This window comes from Anneissia japonica, unplaced genomic scaffold, assembly GCF_011630105.1.
Source record: "Anneissia japonica isolate Jap-2015-1 unplaced genomic scaffold, ASM1163010v1 scaffold24_len2511860_cov200, whole genome shotgun sequence".
Lineage (NCBI taxonomy): Eukaryota > Metazoa > Echinodermata > Crinoidea > Comatulida > Comatulidae > Anneissia > Anneissia japonica.
In genome coordinates, this window is record NW_022730786.1 from 1,740,000 (window position 1) to 1,765,112 (window position 25,113).

At 34.1% G+C, this 25,113-nt stretch overlaps 2 protein-coding genes across 3 annotated transcripts; one reads left to right on the plus strand and one right to left on the minus strand.

Moving 5' to 3' along the window:
• Window positions 1-1,784: 1,784 nt before the first annotated feature.
• On the plus strand, window positions 1,785-8,957 carry LOC117115101. Its single transcript, XM_033258768.1, has 3 exons — window positions 1,785-1,792; window positions 6,290-6,531; window positions 6,837-8,957. The coding sequence occupies exons 1-3, from the start codon at window positions 1,785-1,787 to the stop codon at window positions 7,415-7,417; spliced, it is 831 nt and encodes a 276-aa protein (XP_033114659.1). The 3' UTR covers window positions 7,418-8,957.
• Window positions 8,958-13,220: 4,263 nt separating this feature from the next.
• Window positions 13,221-24,971, minus strand: LOC117115034 (solute carrier family 41 member 1-like). Of its 2 annotated transcripts, none has more exons than XM_033258674.1 (10): window positions 24,822-24,971; window positions 23,977-24,425; window positions 22,759-22,866; window positions 22,062-22,133; window positions 21,426-21,570; window positions 20,388-20,534; window positions 19,737-19,884; window positions 19,061-19,269; window positions 18,083-18,231; window positions 13,221-15,579 (listed from the first exon to the last, which is right to left on the minus strand). In XM_033258674.1, exons 2-10 carry the CDS (start codon window positions 24,340-24,342, stop codon window positions 15,394-15,396), a joined length of 1,530 nt encoding a protein of 509 aa, XP_033114565.1. In that variant the 5' UTR covers window positions 24,343-24,425; window positions 24,822-24,971; the 3' UTR covers window positions 13,221-15,393. The 2 variants fall into 2 exon arrangements, with proteins under 2 accessions (XP_033114565.1, XP_033114566.1); XM_033258675.1 differs by lacking the exon at window positions 24,822-24,971 and adding an exon at window positions 24,625-24,778.
• Between the last annotated feature and the right edge of the window lie 142 nt (window positions 24,972-25,113).

Consider the following 25,113-nt stretch of genomic DNA (forward strand, 5'->3'; position numbering starts at 1 on the left):
GGAGTTTTACTAGCAAAGCAAAATTGTTATTGTTATTGTTATTTTAAAGGAAACTAAGATACAGCTGATTCACGTTAGTATAATTATTGTTATTAATTTTTCTTAATACAAAGAATAAAAAATTCAGACACTAACAAACTCTTGATAAACTCTAATGATATATATATACATATATATGCATATATATAATTATATATGCATACATATATATATGTACATATGCATATATGTATATGTATATATGTATATGTATATAAATCATGCTACGTAGAACTGAACATAAACAAATAGGTATAGGATTTTATATATTTATGTATGTATGACAACCCAGTCAGCAGGTTTTTCTGCGCAAAATAGAATTTAATTACTGTAACGTTATTGCCCATTCGTGTCACGGAAAGAACAAATAAAATACACATAAAAATAATTTTTGACTAAGTCAAAAGAGCACCAAAAATGTTTAGGGACTCATGACACATATAAAGTCAACAACAATAATAGGCCCTAATACATTTAATAATACTAGTAATAATTTAGAAAAATTTATTTTATGAGTTTACAAGGTACATTTGGAAAATTCTCCGCTTACAAAATACACAATGTACTGAACTTAGGACTTATATCCGTGAAGAGGTTTTTATAGATGCGGACTTTTGGCCTATGGAAAGCTTTACGCACATTTCCCGGGTAAAATTTTTAACTATGTAGTTGACATATAGTCTGCACGCTATATAATAACGGAAGTTGGACAGAACAGCTGATATATGTGTCAAGTCAAGACATCCGTTATTACCACTCAACAGAAACTGCAATGAAGGTAGGTCTATTAGTATTGTGACTCTTTGTTTACCGCTAAGTCCTATATAAATAACTGAAAAATAGTACGTCTAAACACTTTGTTTTTGTAATGTAAATTGTAAGTACATGTACCTTTATTATTATCTGATACTTATCTTTAGCTGTAGTATTTGATTATATAGATACATTGCCTAGTTGTTATCCATTCATATTTTTATATATATATATGCCTACCGAATGGTACGTATAATATGTACGAAATACTATGCTGTATACGATTATATTATATTAATTTTAATATTTTTACATATATCAATCGACGAAGGACTCTGCGTTAACCACAGACAATATTTATTTTTCATATTGAGGCCTAAAGATTAGTTTTAGCTTTTTTTATTTTGTATCAACCGAGAGTCATCGTTTCCGACATTGCTCATTTTCAGCGAAAACATGGTCTAGCTAGAATCCGGAATATTAACATCACGGGGCACATTGGCCTATACACTGGGACTTTATTCAATAGATAGGCATATACAGTACATTGTGTGACAATTGTTTGCTAAAAATATTATTTAACTTCTGTAATAATGTTAATTTTGTCAATAAAGTGAGACAGCGCCCTCACAAAGATTTCTCTAACGCGCGCATATGCCTTTCAATCATATAAAAAGATATTTGTAAAAATATAAACTATTTATCGTCTATTTGAAAAATAACAACAGCATAGGCTTACTTTATTTGAAGTAGGCCTATTTAACTATGTAGGCATAAAGTAGCTGGTGTTTAGTTTATTTAATTTCTTATTTACAGTATACAAAATATAATTAGATGCATGTATTATGTACATACTCCTATATAAATATATATACATGTATATGCCTATAATATTTTTTTACATCTCACAAAACATACCAATGTGGAGCTCACAGTTTAAATCCTAGGTCAGATTCAATATTAACAACACCGTGGGAGGACACCGCGGCGTAATGAAGAGGTATGTTGCTCCATAGCTTCGGGTCCCAATACTAGTCTTCCTCTGCGTAAGGTTCCGGGTATTTTGGACGTTTTAATAGTGTATTTTCTCCTTAAATTGGCCAATTTGCAAGGGCGCAGATCTGTTGGGTAGGGGACAAGAGACCTCACCCACATCAGCCCCACCACGGTTGGGGCTGAGGTGCGAACATTTGAGGAAATAGTCACACCTCTAGATGGCCAGAAATGACACTCTTATATAGTAAAATTCAACATCACATCACCATTAATTGTCATGATCTTTTATCAGCGATTTTCGGCAACTATAGAGATCTAATTAATATGTGTGATGTACCATAGAAAATAAAACTTAAAAATTGTCTTTAATGTAAATACTTTACCTCTTGAAAGCCGTGAGCCCACACCCACCTCAGCCCCACGGTTGAATTATGAGGTGCAAAAAATAAGAGGCAATAGTACCTCTAGATGGCCGGAAATGACACTTTTATATAGTAAAATTCATCATCATCACACCACCATTAATCTGCGATTTTCGGAAACCATAGAGATCGAATTCATATGTGTGATGTACCATAGAAAATAACACTTAAAAACATTGTCTTTAATGTATTTACTTTACTCTACCTCACTTTATTTTACCTACTTCTACACTATAAAATTTCATCAAAAAAGCGTCACATAAAATGTGATGGAAAATAAGAGTTGAACACGTTCAACTTTTTTTTTATACAGTTTGATCGTATGTAATATGACGTCATCGTACCCATATATGGGCACATCAGATTTTTTGTCACATAAAATTTGATAGTGTACCATTTTTATACCTCCATGTGTAGACAAAGCTTTATATTAGGCCTATAATAAAAGTAGTTATCATAACATCACTATGGTCTTTTATCAGTGATTTTAGGCTATCATCTAATTAATCTGTATTGTACCATGATAGAAAATAAAACTTATTGTTTTGATGTATTTACCTACTATTTCGTGTGCCGAAACTTTTGTACATTTTCTCATACTTATCAAATTATAACAAAAGCACACGCACTCGAGTCGCGTATTGTAGGTAATTCAGACGTTAGTAGTGATACCGGCCTACTTATTTGTAAAATAGGCCTATTTAGCGGCATTCACATCGGAACCAAACCGTAATGGAAGCGTTTCCGATGTGCTGAAGGAATTCGTCCATAATTTTATACATCCGTTTTGATTTCGATAGGCTTTCTGGTCCGAAGGATCGGATTAGGCGTGAAGGAACTTTTAGGCTGGCGTATGCCTGAATATTAGCACGATCATCGGGCTCAGTATAGATATAAGCCTACTACTGTAGGTCCATAGATTAAATTCCTTAAAATTCAATACAACTATTAGGCCAATGGACCTTTGTATTATAGGGAAATAGACAAGTATAGGAAATGAGTCCATTTTTCCTTTGTACACTCTCAAACGCTGTCTCTTATACACATCTAGATGTGTATAAGAGACAGTATATATACCAGCGTCTCGGGTTCAAATCCTTTGACAGCACAGGATTTTTCTCACTACTAAAAACACATAGCATCACATAAAGCAACTCTATAAAAACATGCCTGCAATTCCAGGAAAATAATATTATTTATTTTATATTTTATGGAATGTGCTTTTAATCATTCGACAAAAAAGTAAAGGGCGTAATTTGTTTTAAATAACAAATTTACTTCTTCTGCAGGCGGTAAAATATTATCTGGGTTATGAGGGGCAGCTTTTCCAAACACGGCTTCCCATGTGAAAACCCTCTAAACTAATCAATTTTATTGCCAATTCGATTGTCAAATCTTTCTAAACAACAGTGTTTTGTATGCAATGCCGTAGCCAGCTATTGAGGCAGTTGGGACAGTCCCACACAATTTTTCTAATGGGTCCACAAAGAATGGGTCCACATTTTTAAAAAATGGGTCAAAATTATGTAATTTTATGCATAAAATTGGTCCACTTTCTGAAAAATGGGTCCAGATTTCTAATATTTAGCTTAAAATGGGTACAATTAAAGAAAATGGGTCCAGATATTTCATATATTTGCGTAAAATGGGTCCACATTGTTTGAATTTACGCGTAAAGTGGGTCCACCCTGATATTGTCCCGAACTGTTAAAATATCCTGGACACGGCATTGTTTGTATGTTTTTACGTCCTTTGAAATTTTACGTCCTTTAATATTTTTTTTAATCTTTTACTTCTAATGTTTTACATTTATTAATATTATCATTATAAATTAAATTAAATATCCCCACACTACGATATTTTATACGACAAAAAACACTGGCAAAACCATAACCGGTATTACCGCCAGGCTGTTCGCTATGGTTCTGGTTCTTAAAGCCAACAACCCAATGACTAAAAAATTAGTATAATTATAACAGCAGGGTTGCAGTGAGAGAAGTGACGCCCAGCGCCTGTCACGAGTAAGCTGCCGTACCGCCTAAGGCCCAAATGACCTGATAAGTAGGAAACTCACAATTACACTCCAACAAGATACTTCCGAATCAAAACTAATTTGTACATTAAATTTATTTATATTTTATTGTACAGCAGGCCTAGGCCTACACCCACACGGCCAATAGATATACACGCACAAAACTGTGTGACTACATTATATGACCGTTTGCTAAATTTCAAGGTGAATTTATGTCACGTATTACTTCGAAAATCCGATGATTAATTATGATTGAACTATATAGAATCAAACTAATTAATTATAATGAAAATGTGCATTCAGGCATGCGATATGATGACGTCACATCCACAACTAACCCTCCCTTCCCCTATGAACTGCTCAATTAATTAAGATCCGGTTGTACACTGTCGTCTACACTTTAGGATTGACTTCCATGCCCTAGCGGACTAACTAACTTACGTCATAGTGGGTGTATAATGGATATAAAACCAGCTCAGCTGTGAATTGAACTAAAAGTATTACGATACCGTCACATACATAAGCTACACCCGGCTTTGTTGTCATTCACTCAGTCGCTTCGGTCAGATTCTCTTGTAGATGTCGTCATGAATACACTCTGTACTTAAGGGTATCATGTGTGTGGGCGGAAATAATTGTCTTGTACTTCCACTTTATTATATTACGCAGCACTCCCCAAATTCATTTTCTCCACTTGGTACACCATATAACGGAATCGGACGTATGGTTTTAATATATTATACGTGACACTGCGTCACGTCCGTTGTTTTAAAGTGCTCATGTTTGTCTGTTTCACTCGTTAAAAATCAGAGCACCCACCCATGCCTATGTTGTACACCACTATCAAACCATGGAGGTATTCCATGATCAAACACAGGGCATATGCCTAGGTTTAAGTCATGTATATATTATATTGTAACGAAATATTTGGCGGCCCTGCTCCAATTCGCTCTATTTATATTTTATTTTCGTTATAGGCCTACTGTTGTCGTTTTAATGTTATTTTATACCAATACCAAGCATACTTAACACATTTCTGTATATAGACCACTAAAAGTTCTTATCTTGATTCTTGTGACTATCGGAATTCGAAGGAGTGGTAAGAGGGGGTTGTTTCCCTTGTTTCAAAGAAAGTGGAAACTGGGCCCTTCAAGCTGTTGTGTTGGGGCTTAAGTCCCCTGCCCTAACTTCCCATAGATTTTCCACTGGCCCTATACCCCGGCGTGACGATATAAACCCAGGGGACGTCGAAAACGAATCAAAGTCAAATCAAATATAAATATTACAAAGAACTGATTGTCCGTTAAATCTCTTATTACAATGGACATACGAAATACACTATAGGCCTACAGATTTTCTGGACATATGCATGTTAAGTGATCGATAAAACCCGAACCGTAACCTAGATAATAATGTATCTGATATTTTACAGCCTCTTCATTTTCTTATGATTGCAAACAATAGTGTCTCCTGCAGATCGTGTACATGTTAGAAAGAGACAGTTTGTGTTTAAAATGTCTGATCTACGGCCTTCTATGTATTTTTTACAAATGACAATAAATGGAAATGAATGAATGATTGAATGAATGAATGAATGAATGTGAAATACGCGTCCTCCAAATTTCTCCTTTGATTAATATCTCAAAGATGCGCAAGAGATACTTTGTCCCCCTCGTCAGTGGGAGGCCAGTTTTCCGTCGGGAGGATTCCCCCTATCAGGAAAGATTGTTACTCGTCGGGGAGAAAAAAATATCTATGCCTATGTAATGTTACAGACAATGACACTGAAATCGATTAAATAACCCATTAAATCCCTATAGTCGAAGCTGGCCAGCCCACATATGCTCCCGTCCAGGACATGCTCTCTCCCCCACTCGTCGGATAATAAAACAATGACACGAACGGAGGTGTATTAATAACCAGTTAAAATTAATAATCATGTGTGTAATATTAGAATGATGGTGGGCTAAAACAAAATTAGAATAGTCTAATCAATGATAAATTATTTCCAGGACTCATGAAGAAAAAAATTGTATGATTTATGAAGATTATCTTCAATTCACAGACTCCTATTGCGAAATAGATGTGAACCAAATGAACAGACGCACTTCGGAGATACTGCATTGCACCTAGCGTCCTCTCGCAATCATTTAGGCGTTGCAAAGGCACTGATAGAGGCTGGCACCGACATTACACTCCTCAATTCTAGAGCTAGAAACGCCATACAAGAGGCTCAAATAGAAGGATCCGATCTCGTACTCGATTACTTTACCAAGCTGTTTTTCGAAGGTTTGTCAAGAAAATGATGTAAAAATATAATGGGCTTATTGTGCGTGAAAGATACACTTTAAAATAACATATATGTATAATGTATTATATATAGGTGTATATATAGGCCATATGTAAACGTCTAATTACTATATGCCCATTATTACCAAGCATAATTATTTATTATCTTCACCATCATTATCAATCTCAATATGACTTATCATCATAATTCATATCATCACCATTATCATTATTAATAATACAAAAAATATAAGCTATTTATATAAGCAAAAAATTAAACCGAAATTGTATCATTGTTGTTATAGGAAATAACGAGACAAACACGCCAAGTGAAATTTCTTACACCACAATTACGCAGACTTCTCGTCTTCCAAAAAATACTGAACATAGAAAAACACAAGAAGGACTGACAGATTGCAGGGGAAAACCTGAGACATTTGCGGATCACACAAAACCTAAAAAGTCCAGTAGGTGGTTACATGAGATCAGCAACGGAGAGTACGAATTTTTAGGGTCATCAGAGGAAGAAAATGACTTAAGTAGAGTGGACTCATATGAGGACCCAATGGAGAAGTTAAATATCGAACCAACATCCTCAAGTGCACAAAATAGGCTGAAATACTTGGAAGAAACTATCGGAACTTTACTGACAGATTACCAAAAGACAAAATCAGAATTAAAGAGCATTCAAAATGAATTGGATGAAACGCGAAATCTGTTAAAATCTTGTAAACACAATTCTTGCCATCATTGCGGTTCAAGATATCATGAGAAAGCTGTAGCAGACGACACAGCGAAACCTCTGCAGGGCTACCATGAGACAGATAGAGGGACAAATGCCCAGTGTGGCTACCAGAGAAAAGTTGGATTTGATATCCAGCTGTGATTCAAATAGCCTACTGTAACCACAAACGGAACTGACGTATTTCTATTGTACAGGTACATGATGCTACTGATGACGTAATATCTACGCAAAAGCCCAGTACAATATACTGTAAAATTAGTGGATATTAAATAATATTAAATAGACCTTGGTTAAAGATATGTTAAAATCACTGCCATTGCCATTATGTCCAGTCCGGCCTTTAGGTCTTTGTACTGCATATATAGCATATTAGTCTACGTGGGTATTTTTCATTGTTATTGATAGAGCTTTGATAAAATCATGACTTTTAAGTTATCAAAATAATCTGTAGGCGTAAAAGGAGTTTCGATTGATTTTTCCCGCATTACATGATATAATGTTTTAGAAATTTATAAAAAGAACTCATTTTGAGATCCTTAATGCTAAGCTTTCATTGTATTTGAAAGTATGATTCCAGAACACGTTCTCAACGAGAACTAGGCTATAGTAGGTGCGTTAAGCTCCAGTATTAGGGAGTTTTCGAAAGCTCACGAAAACGATAACAAATACGGTTACGTCATCACATTTTTAGGGACCCCCTCCCCCTACAGTAGCATGTCTGTCACAGCGTAGGCGATTTATGCCTTTCGCATGAATGAAGGATAATATTCAGCTCGTACAGTATAGTAGCATTGTCAAGATTGTTTTAGGCACGAATGACGATGAGAATGACGTATTCGTTATCGTTTTGGTAAGGTTGCAAAATCTCCATATTATTATTAATCTTTGTACATAAGAATATCGTTATGCAGTGACATTAATGTCATCACAATCCTCACTGTCAACATTCTCCTCAGTATCATTATAATTATGCCAATATTTATCTATCCAATCTGGTAACACTGTTTTTTTTTTAATTGTAGGCCTAACCAGTGTTATAAAATGTATGTGTTTTTATTTTACTATAAAATATTTATTATTATTACTAAATACTGTAATTACCAAGTGTAACTCGCCAAAAATTACTGTATATTACTAATATGTGTATTACTATATATAGAGTATAAGTAAACAATTACCTGTTTATATGACTTGTCAATTTTACTATCAAATATTTATTATTATTACTAAATACTGTAATTACAAAGTGTAACTCGCCAAAAATTACTGTATATTACTAATAGGTGTATTACTGTATATAGAGTATAAGTAAACAATTACCTGTTTATGACTTGTCAAAAAAAACCCCAAAAACCCACACTTTACAACACAGTTGTAGAGTAACTAGCCAAGAATTATATTACTATATGAATATTGGTACAAAAATATGGTTTAAAATTCTTTATCTCGAATTAAAAAAAAAAATTAATGCAAATTAGCTGCAATATGACTAATCAATAAAACAAATTTAAACAAAAGTTATATTATAGGCCTATACAGTATATGTGTTGGCATTATTTATAAATATTGATTTTATCATGATTATAAGTATTATTACAATGTCTATTAGGCATAGTAATGCATGGGAATGCAGATCGACAATAAAGAAACATATTTAACGTCAAATCAAAAGTACGTCATACGATTATCATAATGTTGTTTTTTTTTAAATGTTTTTATAACAATAAATTATAATACAAACACACTTGGCTTACTAAAGACTCGTTGTGTTCGACGCGGAAGTTCAACCACATCCGACTGAATCAGATTCTACTATTTCAGGGTCGAGGAGTATTATGATTTTGTTAAAACTGATTGAACATAATAAACACAACACCAAGGACGGACATTCATAAAATGACGGAAGTACGACCAATGAAAAGATGTCTTGGATACGAGGAAAATAAGTATACGGACATAATGCATTCAATTTTCAAGGATAGGATGTAAGGGAGCTCTCGATTATTGCACGACGACGGAAAAATCTAGCTTAGAACCTTAATGACGTCACACACACACACACACACACACTTATTTGTGCATACGAAAACAGTAAGGACGCAGTTTGGCCGGAATCCTCGCTGTGCAGAAGATAATATTAATTCTTATTTACTCTGTACAGACACCATTTACATCAGCGGCACTCAATGAGGTCAACCATGACATTAAAACTTAAATGAAAGCTAACAACTTAACTAGAAAAATACATAAGATATGGATAAGAGAACACAGTTGAGTATAAGCCGTCGTGAAAACCGAAAGAATATTGACGGAAGTTATGTTAGGCCTTATATCGATTTGCATCTCAAGATTCTACTCAAATAAATTCTTTAATTCTTTGTTATCAAATGTAGGCCTATTCCTTATGCTTTACAAATATTTCTTTATTGTCAAATCGACAACTTGAAAAGATTTAAAAAATAAAAATGAACGAAATATATAATCTCCAACGATGGTGTATTTGACAATGTTGGAGTGACTATTCTCATCTTACGCCTAATCATACGGATTTTTTAAATAATCAAAACTAATTAAAATTACAAATTTCACTCTAAAAATAGGCTATAGTCGTCGTCGAAAATTTATGATTTTAAATGGCACTTTCAGACTTAAATTTTAATATAATTTCCTTTTTTTATAATTTAAAAAATAGGGGGTGGGGGCCGGCTGGGGACTGAATACACCACTGATTTGAAATCAACAGTAATCAATAATTACTCCTTTAAAAACTGAATAGGCCTATTACTGAGGGGCCCGCATTCTTCAAAAACATTAAGTTAGAAATTACTTTAAATTATTATTTTTAGGTCTATATTTCATGAATTGACCCCTAATAGTCCTTGGCTCCAGTGCTATGCACTGGCTGCACTGCCCCTAGTAATTCCATTAAAAAAGGTTTGCTTGATGTCAGTTAACACAGCAATTTATAAGATTTGTTTAATATTTATATATATTATTTATATTTAAATTCATTTATGGGTCTATGTATGGAACGATAATGTTAATCTCCTTTCCAATTTTTATTGTTCTTCATAATTATTTGTTAACGAATTTATTGTGTCACTTGGAAAAAAGTAAGAGAAAGGAAATAAAAGAACAACAAATATTATTTATTTATAAAAAATATTTTCTGATCCAAATTTTAAATCAAATGCTAATACTAACTTATTAAAATAGTTCTACAAAGTAATTCGTATTATTATATTGAATTGTATTATTTATTATTTATTTATAGAATATCTGTATTAAAGTTGATACAGTAGGCCTATGTGTGCTAATGAAATAAAGAACTACGCAAAAACAAGCCTTACGCAATCGCTAAGCCGAAGGAGATGCCATGATTTCAACAATATATTAATTTTGATCACTGTTTACCATCATATTAGTTACATGTTATCCTTGATGTTAAAAATGAAATATTTCTTTAGCTGATAATTTTCTCTCCCGATGCACTACAATATTCAAGGAATATTTAACATGGAATCATCACCGATTACGCGATTAATTGGTGTGCTCTAACAATGTCGTATAATGACCCTTCGTTACGACATTTATTAGGGTTTCGATTGCGCGCGCGATCGCCGACCCGGATTAAACAGACAGCTGAATCATGGACCTATTAATTTATAGGTCCATGGCTGAATGACATTATCCTTGATTATATGCGGAAGCATGTACAGTACATCCGACTACCCGTTTGGGTGCCTAACTAGAATACCTATATTTTAAGCTACTTATCTAGGACTATTGCTGTTTACAGCCTGTGCATGTATGTGAAATATGACAATAATTTGGGAGATCATTCCGGGAAGGAAACCAGAGTCAGACGGGCACCGCGGTTCCTATTAACGTTCTCATCGGGAAGGGGAGGGGGACACAATGAGGTCTGTTTGCCTGTTTATAAACTATGATGACGTTACATACATACACACAGACACCCGAACGTACCCACACACATACACTCTGACGATCGCAAAGATTATTAAAAGTTAATAGGAACCAAAAAGTACTGGACACCAATCTAACAAAATAACCTCTTTTTTACTTTAATTTGTACTTAGTATTTTGGTGTTCGTTCAGTTCGCATGCATTTGGTTTTGTAGACCTTCGAAAATTAATAATTGTTGGGCTTAAATAATCAATACCGGTATGTTTCCGATTACTAACTTGTTATTTAATCCCTAATAATGCCGTCATGATGACTGAGCATTCTATATTGTATTGTATTGTAGTATACCATTTCATTATTGTTTGAATAGCAAGATTTTCTATACCTCCATGCTCTCGCAAACCTTAAACATAAACAGCTAAAAAGGGCCCGGCGCGCAGGGAAACGTCCTATACCTATACAAAGTAATACCGGGGGATCAATTTTACAGAAGCCGATCAACAAAGTGGAACTTTTCTGTGATCAGGGAGGTGCTATATCGATGCTGTGACAAGACTAACACAGAATAAGACCTGGCCTGTATGGTTTAAGCTACAACTGGCATAATTTAACAACCATGGTAGCCAAGGAAGTACAGTAAAAGTCAAAGTAAAAGTAGAATACAAATCAACATTTCCCCTTTTCATTATTTCCCGGAAAAAATAACTTGGCTCGAATGTAAGATGTACCGGAGTAAATCATGCAAATCAATCACATCTGAAGAAGTCACGTTCAGTGATAAAATCTAGTATGTTATCACGTATTTCGTTAGTTTCGAAGCGGTTTAAAAAAAATTACATTGTTACCGACTCATGCGTTTCAAACTTTCAAGTTCGTCGCCGAGCCGCGGTCGGGCAGATGTCACAACATCGCCGTCGCAATAAAAGCGAGTTCAATGAACTTAAATCGTAAAATAACTACAAGGACTATACAACAATACAATTGATGGGATGTAAACAATCAGGTTAGAAACAATAAGTAGGCCTATGGGGAAATTCCGACAGATAGGCCTAGCGGTAGTCCCGGATTTCTATACAATATCGACCTTGAGGACAACTCGGATACAGAATAGGCGACAATTTCAGGATACCATGGTATATTCAAGCCATGGCCTACTTGCAAGAACCCTTAAGACTGCCTGTCCCAGAAAACCAGGCAGTATGATAAATTCGGGGAGAATGAGGGTAGCTAATTTTCTTTCATATTCTCAGGTTTAAGTTCACTCCACTCAAGTTTCATAATAAGGGTAGTGAAAAAATCTGGTGACCCCCCTGTTACGAGACGCCAGACCATCCCAAATTACCCTCTGGGGGCCTTCTGAATACCAAAACTGCTAATTTCTCAGTAGAACATTATATGATCGTTATCGCCCATCTTTGGTTATCCTAACAGATGTTCGTTATTGTTTTCAGACAACGAATTACATACAAGAAAACATAAACAAAGAAATGCACCAACTGAAAAAAAAACAAAAAACGAAAAGTGTTGGATTTATTTTCAGGAATTCCTGATTTTGAAAAAAAAAAAAAAAAAAAAAAAAAACCTATACAGACCGCTTTCGTCCCGTTCCTTTTTGAAGATACTGTACTCTCATAATATTCACCACCAACAGGCTGTTATAACAATTGAATGTAAAAATATTTCCCACCAGACACTATAATATTATTAAATATAATGACAACAATAACGATGATAATGATAATGCCGATGATGACAATATTATTATTAACAATAATAATAATAATAATAATAATAATAATAATAATGGTAAAACTATTTCCACCAGACATAATAAACATAACAATAAATAATGATAATAATAATATTAATAATAATATGTTGACTCATATTGAGCAAATAACTATTAAATTATTTAAAGTATGATCCAAAGTTCGAAAATAATTGTAGAAGTTCTGCCATGTAGGTATGGTACGCCAACTTCAGGTATCACACGAATTAATAATAATAATAATAATATTTATTTTGGCAAGTAAAAAGTAAAATTTATTGATCACATTTAAAGATTACAGAATTACTGCGTCACTGCTGATGGAAGGACAACCATTCTACTTTCTCACTTTTCTTGTTACGTTAGGTTTAACTTCATATTTCTAATCACGAATTGTGAGAGCAGCCTAACTATACAAAAAGCATTATAGGTCTACAGTATTTAGATGAAAGTGTTAGGTTAATTCAACACATTGAGTCTGGTTTTAAATGGTAACAAATAAGATCACTTCTCAAATAACAAGTGACGCGCCAAATTTTTATCTCACAACCTCAAAAATAAAGCATATCATTTTAAACAAATCTAGTCCTGATATGTATATATATTTTTTAGTTATGTACATATTGATCAATATTGAATAATTATTTGAAATAATATTATTGTTTTTGAAAAACAGTATTTTTCCATAAGGTTATTTTACAATAACACTTTAAAACTAATGATTTTGACCCTAAACTTTTGACATACTCATATTTTTCATATAATCATAAAAAAAATGTAAACACAAAGTTACCAAAGCAGTGTGTATATATGCAAATTATACCTCCACCCATCTTATCCAGACCATCAAATTTTGTCTAAATATGGTCATGGTGATATCACACCATGACCATATATAGGCACACCATGACTATATATGGGCATCACACTGTGTGATTGGTCACACACTATTTTGTTATTTTCTTGTTATTTTAGTATTTATATAGCGCCTATTCCGTTTACAAAGCGTGGTCATTGGGTCCACATGCTTGAGTGTTGCTGCCATATTGGCGCAATAGCAGGCAACCCCACAGGGTACCCACTTATACTCCTGGGTGGAGAGAAGCAATGTAGATAAAGTGTCTTGATCAAGGACACAAGTGAAATACACAGCGAGGAATTAAAACCCCAACCTTAAGGTTGGGAAACCCAACTGTTCCTGCTACACCAAACCGCTTCCACAACGCTTCCAATTTTAATTTTTAATGTATGTACATCCTAACTAACAAAATACATACTGACAAAATATTCCATTTCAAATTCTACATACAAATTCATAAGTACTATATTATAAATGATTGCAGTATGAAAAAAAAAATCTATAATTAAAAATATATTTTAAAATCGTTTCTGCAAACGCCTCCCAATATTATTAAAAGTGAAATTGTTTGTAGTTAATAAATTTTAATTGCACTCCATATGAATAATTAAATATATAAACACAAGACATTCTTTATATCTTGTTTTACCATGGTTTTTAGAAACTCGCTGCATGCTAATAATAGTGATACTGACTACAACTATAATCCTATTTTTGACCTAATACCACACCCTCCGATTTAGAAAATTAAAATAAAAAAAAAAACATTTTCAAAAAACTGCAATTATGCTTTCCACTGCCGAGATATCTCTACAGAAAAATTCCTTATTTTTTCCTGCAATTACATGAATTTAAAAAGCATTTAGCAATCTTGCTTACTGATCTTTTACAACATAAGATCATATTCTTTATATGAAATTCAGCAATTTAAGACACTGTATACTCTTTTTCATCTCTCTCCAATTTATTTTCATTTTCCGCCAAGATGCATGTGGCACATTTATTATTAACTAATGTCATGAGAAAACAATTAAAAAAATATAATAATAATAATAATAATAATAATATAGAAATTTATATAGCGCCTTTTGCCAAAGGATACAAGGTGCTTAGAAAAGGTTTATAAAAGGTTTATAAAAGGTTTATAATGCTTTCCTCTGAACAGTGGCGGCGCAACGAGGCGGGGGGGGGGGAGGCATGGCTTCATCCCCTCCCCCACATCAGGGAGGCCTTGCTTCCCCCTGTCGGGGAGAAAAACCACAATTCATTGGGGAGAAAGAAAAATTCAAAAAAATTATATGTATTTTGTACATATTAATAGATTCTAAAATTGATTAAATAAGCCTTTGAAACCCCTAAATTGTCATATTTTTTGGGGGCTACGTCCCTGGACCACTTTTGAAAGTTTTTTAGCGATGCCCGACCACGTCCACTTTTTTCTCGTCCGGGACATCATCCCCCCTCCCCCGTCGGCGACCTTGGATCTTGGATTTTAAATCAGATGACTTCACCTGGTGACCATAATTGTCAGACGGAGAGAAATGTCCCTCTTGGCTACTGCTTCAGTCACCAATATCACTGTCTTTATCACCCACTTCCCATACGACGTAGAAGCCAAGTGCTAAAAGTGCTGTTCCCAGAAGATCGCCCAAAGCAGTTAAATACGGAATGGAAAAGTTGTCCGGGTCCTTTTTTTTCTCCCATAAAAAATGAATCAAGCAATCAGCTGTGTACAACAGGATAGCAACCTAGGAAGATATGAAGCAAACAATTGAAAACCAATAATGTCACCTACAATGTTTACAAAATTAACAAACATGTACCACTAAAAGAGCAATATATTTTCTACCATGTTCTACATACATACTTAACTCTCAAATAAATCATATAAACAATGTGTTATCTGTCAATTAATCTATATCCTTGTTAACCAACTTCTACTTAAATCCTAAAATATTTGTCAGATAAAGTAATGTGTTTATCTCTATATCCTTAACTGACTTTCAGGTACACAATTCCTATTCATATTTAAATGCTTAAATACGAATTTACTCTACACTCTCCACCAACTTCAACCAGTTGCCCACCTAATTCAAATTCTAAAAAAAAAGCTTTCCTAAATGTGCCTCAAAACACATTTAAGAACATTTGTTATCATGAAACACTGAAACCAAATATTTGTCAAAATACTACTTCAGATATATGAATATCTCAAATTAACCTGGCATACAACACCACTAATTTTGTCATGACATCTCACATACATATTATCTTTGTAAGTGGGACAGGTTCATCAGACCACAAAATTATAAGAGGGAACTTTTCTTATGGCTGCAGGATTTAAGACGACCACAAAATAAAAGATTAATATGTGGTAGTTGACATAAGGTTAAGATAAACATCCTATTAGTCAACCACAAATAACACTACACAAACACCTTACCCCAATTACAGTAAACCCACACACAATAGCTCACTTTTGGAAGTCAACTGCTTTTAAAGTAAATAATAAAACCATGTTTCAGGTAAAAAGATCATTGCAATTCTCTGAATAAAGGAAAAGCATCATGCATAAAGGTGGTTTGTGTCTCCTCAACTTCTACTTCTACTGTAATACTAGTAATACTGTAAATCACATTTTATAAAAAAAAAAATAAAATAATAATATCATAGTCAAAAGCATAATGAAATTAATTTTCAGAGGATTATTTGTTTTACATGGCTGACAAAAATAGGGTGAGGTTTCAGGAGAGGAAGTAGAAAAAGTGATGAGGTTGATGAATGGCAAGGTTCACTTACAGAGTTACTGCAGTGGTGGATCCAGGAATTCAAAATAGAGGGAGCCCTGGGGAGGTACTTTCACCGATGGAGGATCTATACCTGATTATGGCATCTTTAGATGGCTGAAAATTGCACTCTCAAAATTTGAAAATAATTTATATCTTCATTAAAAAAGAAAAATTGAACAATTTAGGTTGGCCCGGGCCGTCTGGGTACCCACCCCCTTGAATCTGCCACTGTACTGTATGGCTAAGATAAAAAAAAAAATCAAAGCATGTGCTTAGTTAGGGGTCATCCATTATTTTCATCCCTTTCACTCTGTCTCTTATAGGGGAGTTGAGGCATGTGTACGCTTTTAAAAAAGTACAAAAATGACGATTTCGAAAAGTTGGCCTACGTTTTTGTGCCTAGGCATTTCCCTAGAAAGCCAAAGTTTACCGTTATAAATTCACTGGTAAATGTTTAGTTTATCAACTGTTTATACACAGCGATGAGTTGATAAGCATTGTGTACTTTCAAATACAAGGGAAATGCACTCTAGCTCCGTAAATTAAGCCAGTAGCCGACAAAACCACACATCCTGACACTGACAGTAGGGTAGCAGCATTGGGAGCATGTGTTTCACTGTGCTAAGCCTACCTTATTTCTTCTCCCTTCTTCTACAGTCTATTTCACTAGGCCAAATTCCTACATTTTAAATTCAATGGGCCTACAACACTCACTCAATTTAACATTTTAACACACAATTTATTATTTGTATTCCATGGATATGCATGATGACATATATTTTACGTGTTATCTATTACTAAGGTCTAGAGGCAGTGTGAAGTTGGCCCGCATCCAAAAAAAACAAACAAATCACACGCCACTAATCTAGGTGAAAGGTTAAACATGTGCTTCACTTCTTGCTCGTCAATTCTTAAACTTGCTTTCTACTTCCTCTGATGTCTATGTGGTAATAAATTTAACAACATGAAATGTTTATTAATTATTGTTTTTTAATGAATTATTATTATTAACATGGTAGACCATATATGCAAGTTTGCTACGTCAAAAATGGAACCTACCACTAGATTGGCTATGTGGTAATTGGGTCAAGATTGAGCTCATGTTTTTTGATTGGCAAATTATTCGTGGCACCGTGTGTCGGTCTATTGTCCTGGTAACCAAACAAGCAATCAGTTATTATTTAGTTCTGGTATTTTACAAGCTGCTGGTAGCAGAGTGATATTGTTTGTAATGATTATTTCTATTTAAGGATAGTGTTACCTGTCGGGATATATTTTATATATATATTATATTTTGTCAAAATATAATATATATTATATTTTGTCAGCAAAAAAAGTATGTTTTGTACTCTCAAGAAACTGATGAAGATAATTGATGACCCCTTAGGACCTTTGCTTAAAAAAAAACTTATTTTGAAATCAATAGAGGGCTCACTTTAAAATGTCATAACAGGTTCCTTACCTGAAGTATTGCAACAGAAAGATACATTACTGTCACTCGACCTGTGATTGAGGTATGCCCAGCCTTTATGTACGCTATCATATATAGAAATATCAGTTGACCAGGTATTACCATTATAAGCAGAACTCTTGCTGTTTTTGAATGCTGACCTGTGAGCAGATGATGGTAGAATAACATAAGAAAAACAAAATAACATAAGAGGAGGGGCATAATTTTGTGCTTCTTTATGTAATTACTTACACCAAGCAATACGCATACAGTCAGCAAGACCATTTATTGTAAAGTTAACACAATTTGGTTTTGTCCAAAAGGATTTTCTACTAAAATACTGTAGAGCATTGTTGTGCGGGTGCCCTTTATTTTGCATATTTCACCGTTGAAAAAACACTGCGAAAATTTAGAGCCGCAAAAATCGTGACTGTCAAAAAAATAATTATCTTCGAAGATCGTAGAATATATTTACGAGAGTGCTGTTGAACAGAAATTCAACTTAGTATTACCAGATAAAGTAAAAGCAAAATTGAGCTAGATTACACCATTAAGCTATCATATATACCAAGCACCTTATACTGCAGCAAAAAATAAGCTAAAAACCACATCAAGCGAAGTGTGTATATACCACATAAGACACAGCGCTTCCCAACTCAACGTCTTCATGTAGACAGGCGATTAATAAAATGTATTTTTGTTGAAAATCACAAGCATAAATATGTTGCCATCTGAGCAACTACCATATCCAAGGCCACAGGTAGTAACTATATAACAAAATCATTATTCCAAATTTGAAAGAGTGCATTTGCAACACAAAATCATGAACACAGGTAATTAAACATTGGTATATTGTATGTATAGTGAAATATCTTTCAGATTTTCTTAATAAATCTGTAAAAATACTCCTTAACAAATTGCTTCAAATGGCAAATAAAAAAAAAAATCACTCTACATGTTTTACAGCGCATTGAGAACAGAAAAACTTACCATCAACGAAGAATACTCTGCAAGGGTTTATACAAAATCTTGACCTATCTTCCACTGGTGTGCCAGGAGCACCGAGCTTATGCAACGACGTTGACAACCGACTTGCGTGCACCGCAACCAGGTTACCCCCAACGCCATTGATGACGGGGCTAAAAACTGCAACACCAGCATTCTGACGAATTGCAATATCTAAGACTAGTCCACCACAGCTTTAAGATAGGAAAGTTGGATATAATCCAAGATCTAGTTTTAGCCATCTTGGCTGATTATCATATCACAATAGTAGTGTGTATATGGAAATGTCAGATAGAGTATCTTGATTTAAACTAACAAAAAGTCTGGAAGCCAAGCATTTGCAAAAGATTCATCTGAGTAGCCTACATGGAAAACCACGCTGGTGGAAATGCAGCTTGGTGGTTAAAATGCTTGCCTTCCGATCCCATTGTCCTGGGTTCAAATCCTAAGCTTTGCAATAAAATTCATTCAGAAAAAGCATTACATTGTTATATTTATTTAGGAGGGCCTTCAATTATTATCTAACCTTCTATCATAAACTAAAGGGTCACCCTCTATAAATTTATTCTTAAAAAACAAGGTTCCTCTTTGATTTTTACTTAAGCATACACTGTGTTAGCACAACTCTGTATGCAATTATTTACTTTCTTTGCTGACATACCTACTAATCAACATGGCGGTAATAACAGGAGACCATCCCGCATACAGGACCTCATGTGTATAGGAATTGTGATGTGAGATGTATGCCCACAAAGGAACAAGGACTAAAAACAATACAATGATTGTTGGTGCTAACCAATGCTGTTTACCTGGGGAGAAAAAAAAACATCATTAGGGGTCATGTCTTTTTCATATATGAGAATTCCTTGTTAACAATACAGTATTGTAAGAATATTTATCATGGTCTATTAGCACATTATTTGCATAGGCCTTGACATCAGTGTTCAGGCCTAGAGAAATATTTGCTGTGCCTTGGACCTTGAAAATGATTATAAAATGCCTCCAGGCCAAACATTACCTATACACTATAAAACAGTAGTTGCCTGAAAATATATGTTCTTTTCTAAGCCGTAGAGAATGACCTTAATGCCTACATCTACATGGTAACACTTTTTCCAGCCCTGCCAATAGTTTTTAGTAGTAGTAGTAGTAGTAGTACTAAATAAGTAAATATTATTCTTATGTTAAGTAATAGAGAAATGATACTCAGGTATTTTGCTGAGTACCAATCTCAGCAAAAATACCTGGTTGGAACATTGCTAACATATTTTGAGAGATCGGCACTTACAACAAAACATAGAAATTAACTTACCAATTGCTTTGTATAGTATATTACTGATCCAGGCTAAGAGTGATAGAGTGGTGAGGTCACCAAGACTTGCTGCTATAGGAGTAGCCACGTTGTCAGGGTTTATGTGATATCGTTTGGACAACACAACTACAGCAACCATTACCGATCCTTCAATGAAAGAAATTTAACCGGGTTAACTAACCAGGACTGACTAATAATTAATGATCAATGATTAGTATTAGTGCTTAACAATTGGCATAAATTTAGTGTTAAATTAATATTCACAACAGAGGTGTGTAAAATGCATAATATAGGAATTATACTGCACAGTTGAATACAGATAAAAGGATCAGGCAATGTTGTTATTATTACCCCCTGGTCATTGAATCTATACTCTATACTGCCTAAAAATTCAAGGTGCAGGCATTGCTGTTATTACTGTACCCCCTGATCATTTTTTCATATTTACAAACACAGTGCAACCTTTCCCACTCCCTGGAGGGTATTCCTAGACTTGCTGCAATTTAAAATGTAGAGATAAATACTCTCAACACTTCTACCAGGTACCCTGTACACCATGAGCACAATGAGGATTTGAGCCACGACCTCAAGGTTAAGAGGCCAAAATGCAATCACTGTGCCAACCTCTCTGACATAATGGTGTAATATGCATGCAGTGCTCACATATGTCAAACCAAGAATACCAACAAAATATACAAGTATTAATTTATACAGTACAAGTTCAACATTTTATTTTGAAATTAATCAACGCCATACCAAACATTTAACCAAAGGAAAAAAAAAAATGGTCTTTAGTTTCCACACACTTGCTAGATACTTTGTTTCAGCCAGATCTGGACAGTTTCTAGCACAATCCTTTTACTCTACCATACAATGAATTCATGGTTTTGTGGTTCAGACAATCAAGTCTTAATTTATAGAGCATCAGAGTTCAAAATGAACAACTGCATCTTGATGGATCGTATCCACAAAAGGTTTACTTAACAAGATGACCTGAATGAAGAGAAGTACTGTATGTGCTTAGATGAAATAACATACCAAGTAGGCCACTGGCTAAGGATGCTGTGACAAGGCTACTGGCACAGAGTAGAAGGGTATGATTAAAATCTAGTTCTCCATCTGGAATCCAGCCCATAAGTATAGCGGCTAAGGATGCAAGGAATCCCACCACGATGGCCTGACACTGAAAGGCAACAAACCACCTTCTGGTTACATTGATTCTGTCAAATATTTGCATTCCAAAGTGGTCATATGATAATATGATAATTATTTTGCAATCCTGTAATTTGAAATTACATTTATAAAATACAGTCATGTTATTATTACATGATATCCATGTGATAATCATCAGCCAAAATCTCAAGATTTTTACATGTTTCACTAGCACATTTACTTATTTGCTGGTGAAACATGTAAAAATCTAGATTTTTACATGTTTCACCAGCAAATAAGTAAATGATATGACCGTATGGGAATGCCATTTTCAGAATTGAATTAGATTAAAAAAAAACAATGTTATTAATTTTCAACCAAAAGAAAATAATGATGAATATGTTAAGTATGAATATTTTGATTGTCAAAACCATTATTATGATGATACACAGTATTCCCTTAAGTTTGAAAAATACATGCAAATGCCCATTACTACCACAAACACGCCCTCTATTGACTAACCTGTGTTAGCGCCATATTACCACCGACCATTTTCCATAGTTCCTTTGGGGTGTCAATTGTCCCTAGGTTAGCCTGCAGGAAGAGAAATTTATATGCCACATCATTAGCAATATTATGTATACTGTACATACTGAAGTTAAAGTTACAATTGTCATTGTGATCACTTCATATCACCATGGACACAAGCAATGTGATAATTCAAGTCACTGTCTGGCTTATGCCTGAAATATATCTCTGACATTTACGTAAAAAGCAAGTTGATACCAGATCGGCATTTCACATAAATTTTTATCAGCCTATATTCAACAAACGTATTTTGGTAACAAATCTTTTCGATGTGAGGTGCCACTGATCTGAAACACCTTCCAGTACGCATTCAATTCACCATCTGTGGCTGTCTTTAGGTCTAATTTAAAAACTAACCTCTAATTAATAATCTTCATTCTTTATTCCTTATTATATTATTGTTACATTATTTATTTATGATTCTGTACTTTGCCACTGCTTCTTTTGATTTGTTTACTTTTTCTGTGCTTGAGTTGGCATTGATCATAACTGCCTGTAGGTTGCGAGGTGCTTGAGTATGTGGGGTGCAGCATTTCGTATCTGTCAAAAAGGTGCTATATATAAATGACCAGATTGAATACTAATACCACAACCACAGTGATTACCACCAATACAACATTATGTAACTTACAGCTGTTGACAACCTGGAAGCCAGTGTCATTTCCAGGTTTCCCTTTAGGCCAAGCAGAGCAGGCACCAAGATGAAGACTTCTCCAACTTTTTCAAATACATCCCAATGCTGGAAAAAGTGAAAATAGTATGTAAAGAATATTCAAATGACAATGAATATTTATAATGTAAATAAAATTATAAACCAACCAATACAGGCACCAAAAATATTAGTAGCTTTTTTAATGTACAAGGTTGACTTATACAAAAACAAATTGCCATCTTAATGTATAATATCTATTCAATTTGTAAACATTTCAATAAAACATCTTTACTTAATTTTTTAATGAAGTATTATTTTGTAAAATGAATGTAATTTTGGGTGTTTTCTTAAAACCATAATGAAAAATATCATGTTTACAATTTTGCCAGTGGAAGAGAATTTATATTATATATCATGAATGTACACATAAGGTAAGATTTATTTTAATTTCTCGATTGCTTAATAAAATAACTCAACATATTCAAAAGAACTTTAGCCAAGGCCATTGGAAAATTAACACAGCTGTTCAGTGGATTATTGATTATGTATGAATTGTATAACATCCTTGTATTGTATTGTTTTTTAACAGCCAATAGTCTTTGATCAAGTAACTCTTTGTGCTATCTGTTAACAGTTGTGTTACGTGAAATCGGTGATTACGAACAGCTGTTCTAATACAAATTTATGAACATGACTTCATACAATAAATCCAATAGATAACATTAGATTACAGCAGAATTAAAATATTAGAATATTTAATTACATCTTCTTAGGATTATTCATATCTCCTATTAAATTATTTCCCTTCTGTACATTCTGTCCAGTTAAATTATTAAGTTTGTTTCTGGCTGCAACTTATACCTAGGAAATCCCCTTTTTACTCAAATCAAAAGGCAATTTTTTACCCTACAGACCTAATTCAATATTTTATATTTTTTGTAAAAGAGTATTTGAAAATTTTACTTATTTGATCCATACCCTGGCCTTTGCTCAAAGACTGGTACATAATTTCCAATTATTTTTCTTTTCGAGAGGGGAAGAGGGTATATCCTTTATTGTTTTACATAAGATTAATAATAATATTTAATTGCCATTCAAGATATATACTCATTTGCCATGAAAGAGAATAGGCAATTCTGAACAAACAATTTGCAATTTTTAAAAATGTGACATTAGATAAAAAAACTGTCCACCAACCTGTACAATATCTAGTACCATACCCGCACCAACTGTTCCGAATCCGGCAATTAAAAAAGGCAGAAATATTTGTATAGATATAGTCATTGAAGTTTCATCTTTAATTTTTATATGGCTTTCTGCAATTGGCAACAAAGTCTGAGTGTCTTTTGAATTCACCAACAAGGAGTCTAGTGTTGTTTCTATCTCCTCTTCCGAATCTACTGTCTCTAGTTTTACTCTTCCATTTACCAATTTTTCCTCGTGATCACTTTCGATTTCAATATTATTTTGCGGTACCATTTTCTCCGCCTTATCCGATTTTGATATTCGTTGACGTAAACTGGTTGAAGGGTCAAGATGTGTTTGTCTCTCTGGGTAAGACATTGCTAGTCTCGAAGACTTACTTTACGCAATAACATAACTAAATGATGCTTTTTAGTAATTATCAACAGGAAAATCTGGCACAGCTGTTGGAAGAAAAAAATCACATGTCATTAACAGGTATACGTGCAACCCCTACCCCCCCCAAAAAAAAAAAAAAAAAGATTCAAATGCGCCTGGCCAAAACGATCCGGATACAATTTTATATGTACAGTATATGCTTGATCTATAATACGTCTTTGTATCTTAAAACTATGCTAATAATAACAATTTAATTTCAACTACATCATCCGACCAAACCGCCATGGTCCATATGGTTCGGGAAAACAGATGGATCATGCAGGTTTTCTCCCAGCCCCAGTGAGGTGGCTGACTGCTGATCGTGTGTGTACTGTATGGTATGGTGATGCAGCAAGATGACGTGGATGTGTTTCCGTAAAATTTACAATTGCACTTTGGTGGCGAATGTGCTGGATAACTACCTCGCAAATATTTCATTCACTAGTTTATCCAGAGTAGAAAGACATCTTAACACCTAATTAACGCCTAGGGCCTAGGCTACTCTATATCAGTCAGTCAACTTCTATCAAACAACCCTACACAACACAACTGGCAATTAAAATACGCTAGGCTCAGTTCATTTTTGTTTTCAATCGTGGCGTTGACCTCAAGAATAATCTCAATATAATTTATTTGGACAATGCTTTTACATCATTCTTTATACAACATATAAAGAAAAATATATAACCAGCGATTAAAAAGAATTTTACCTAA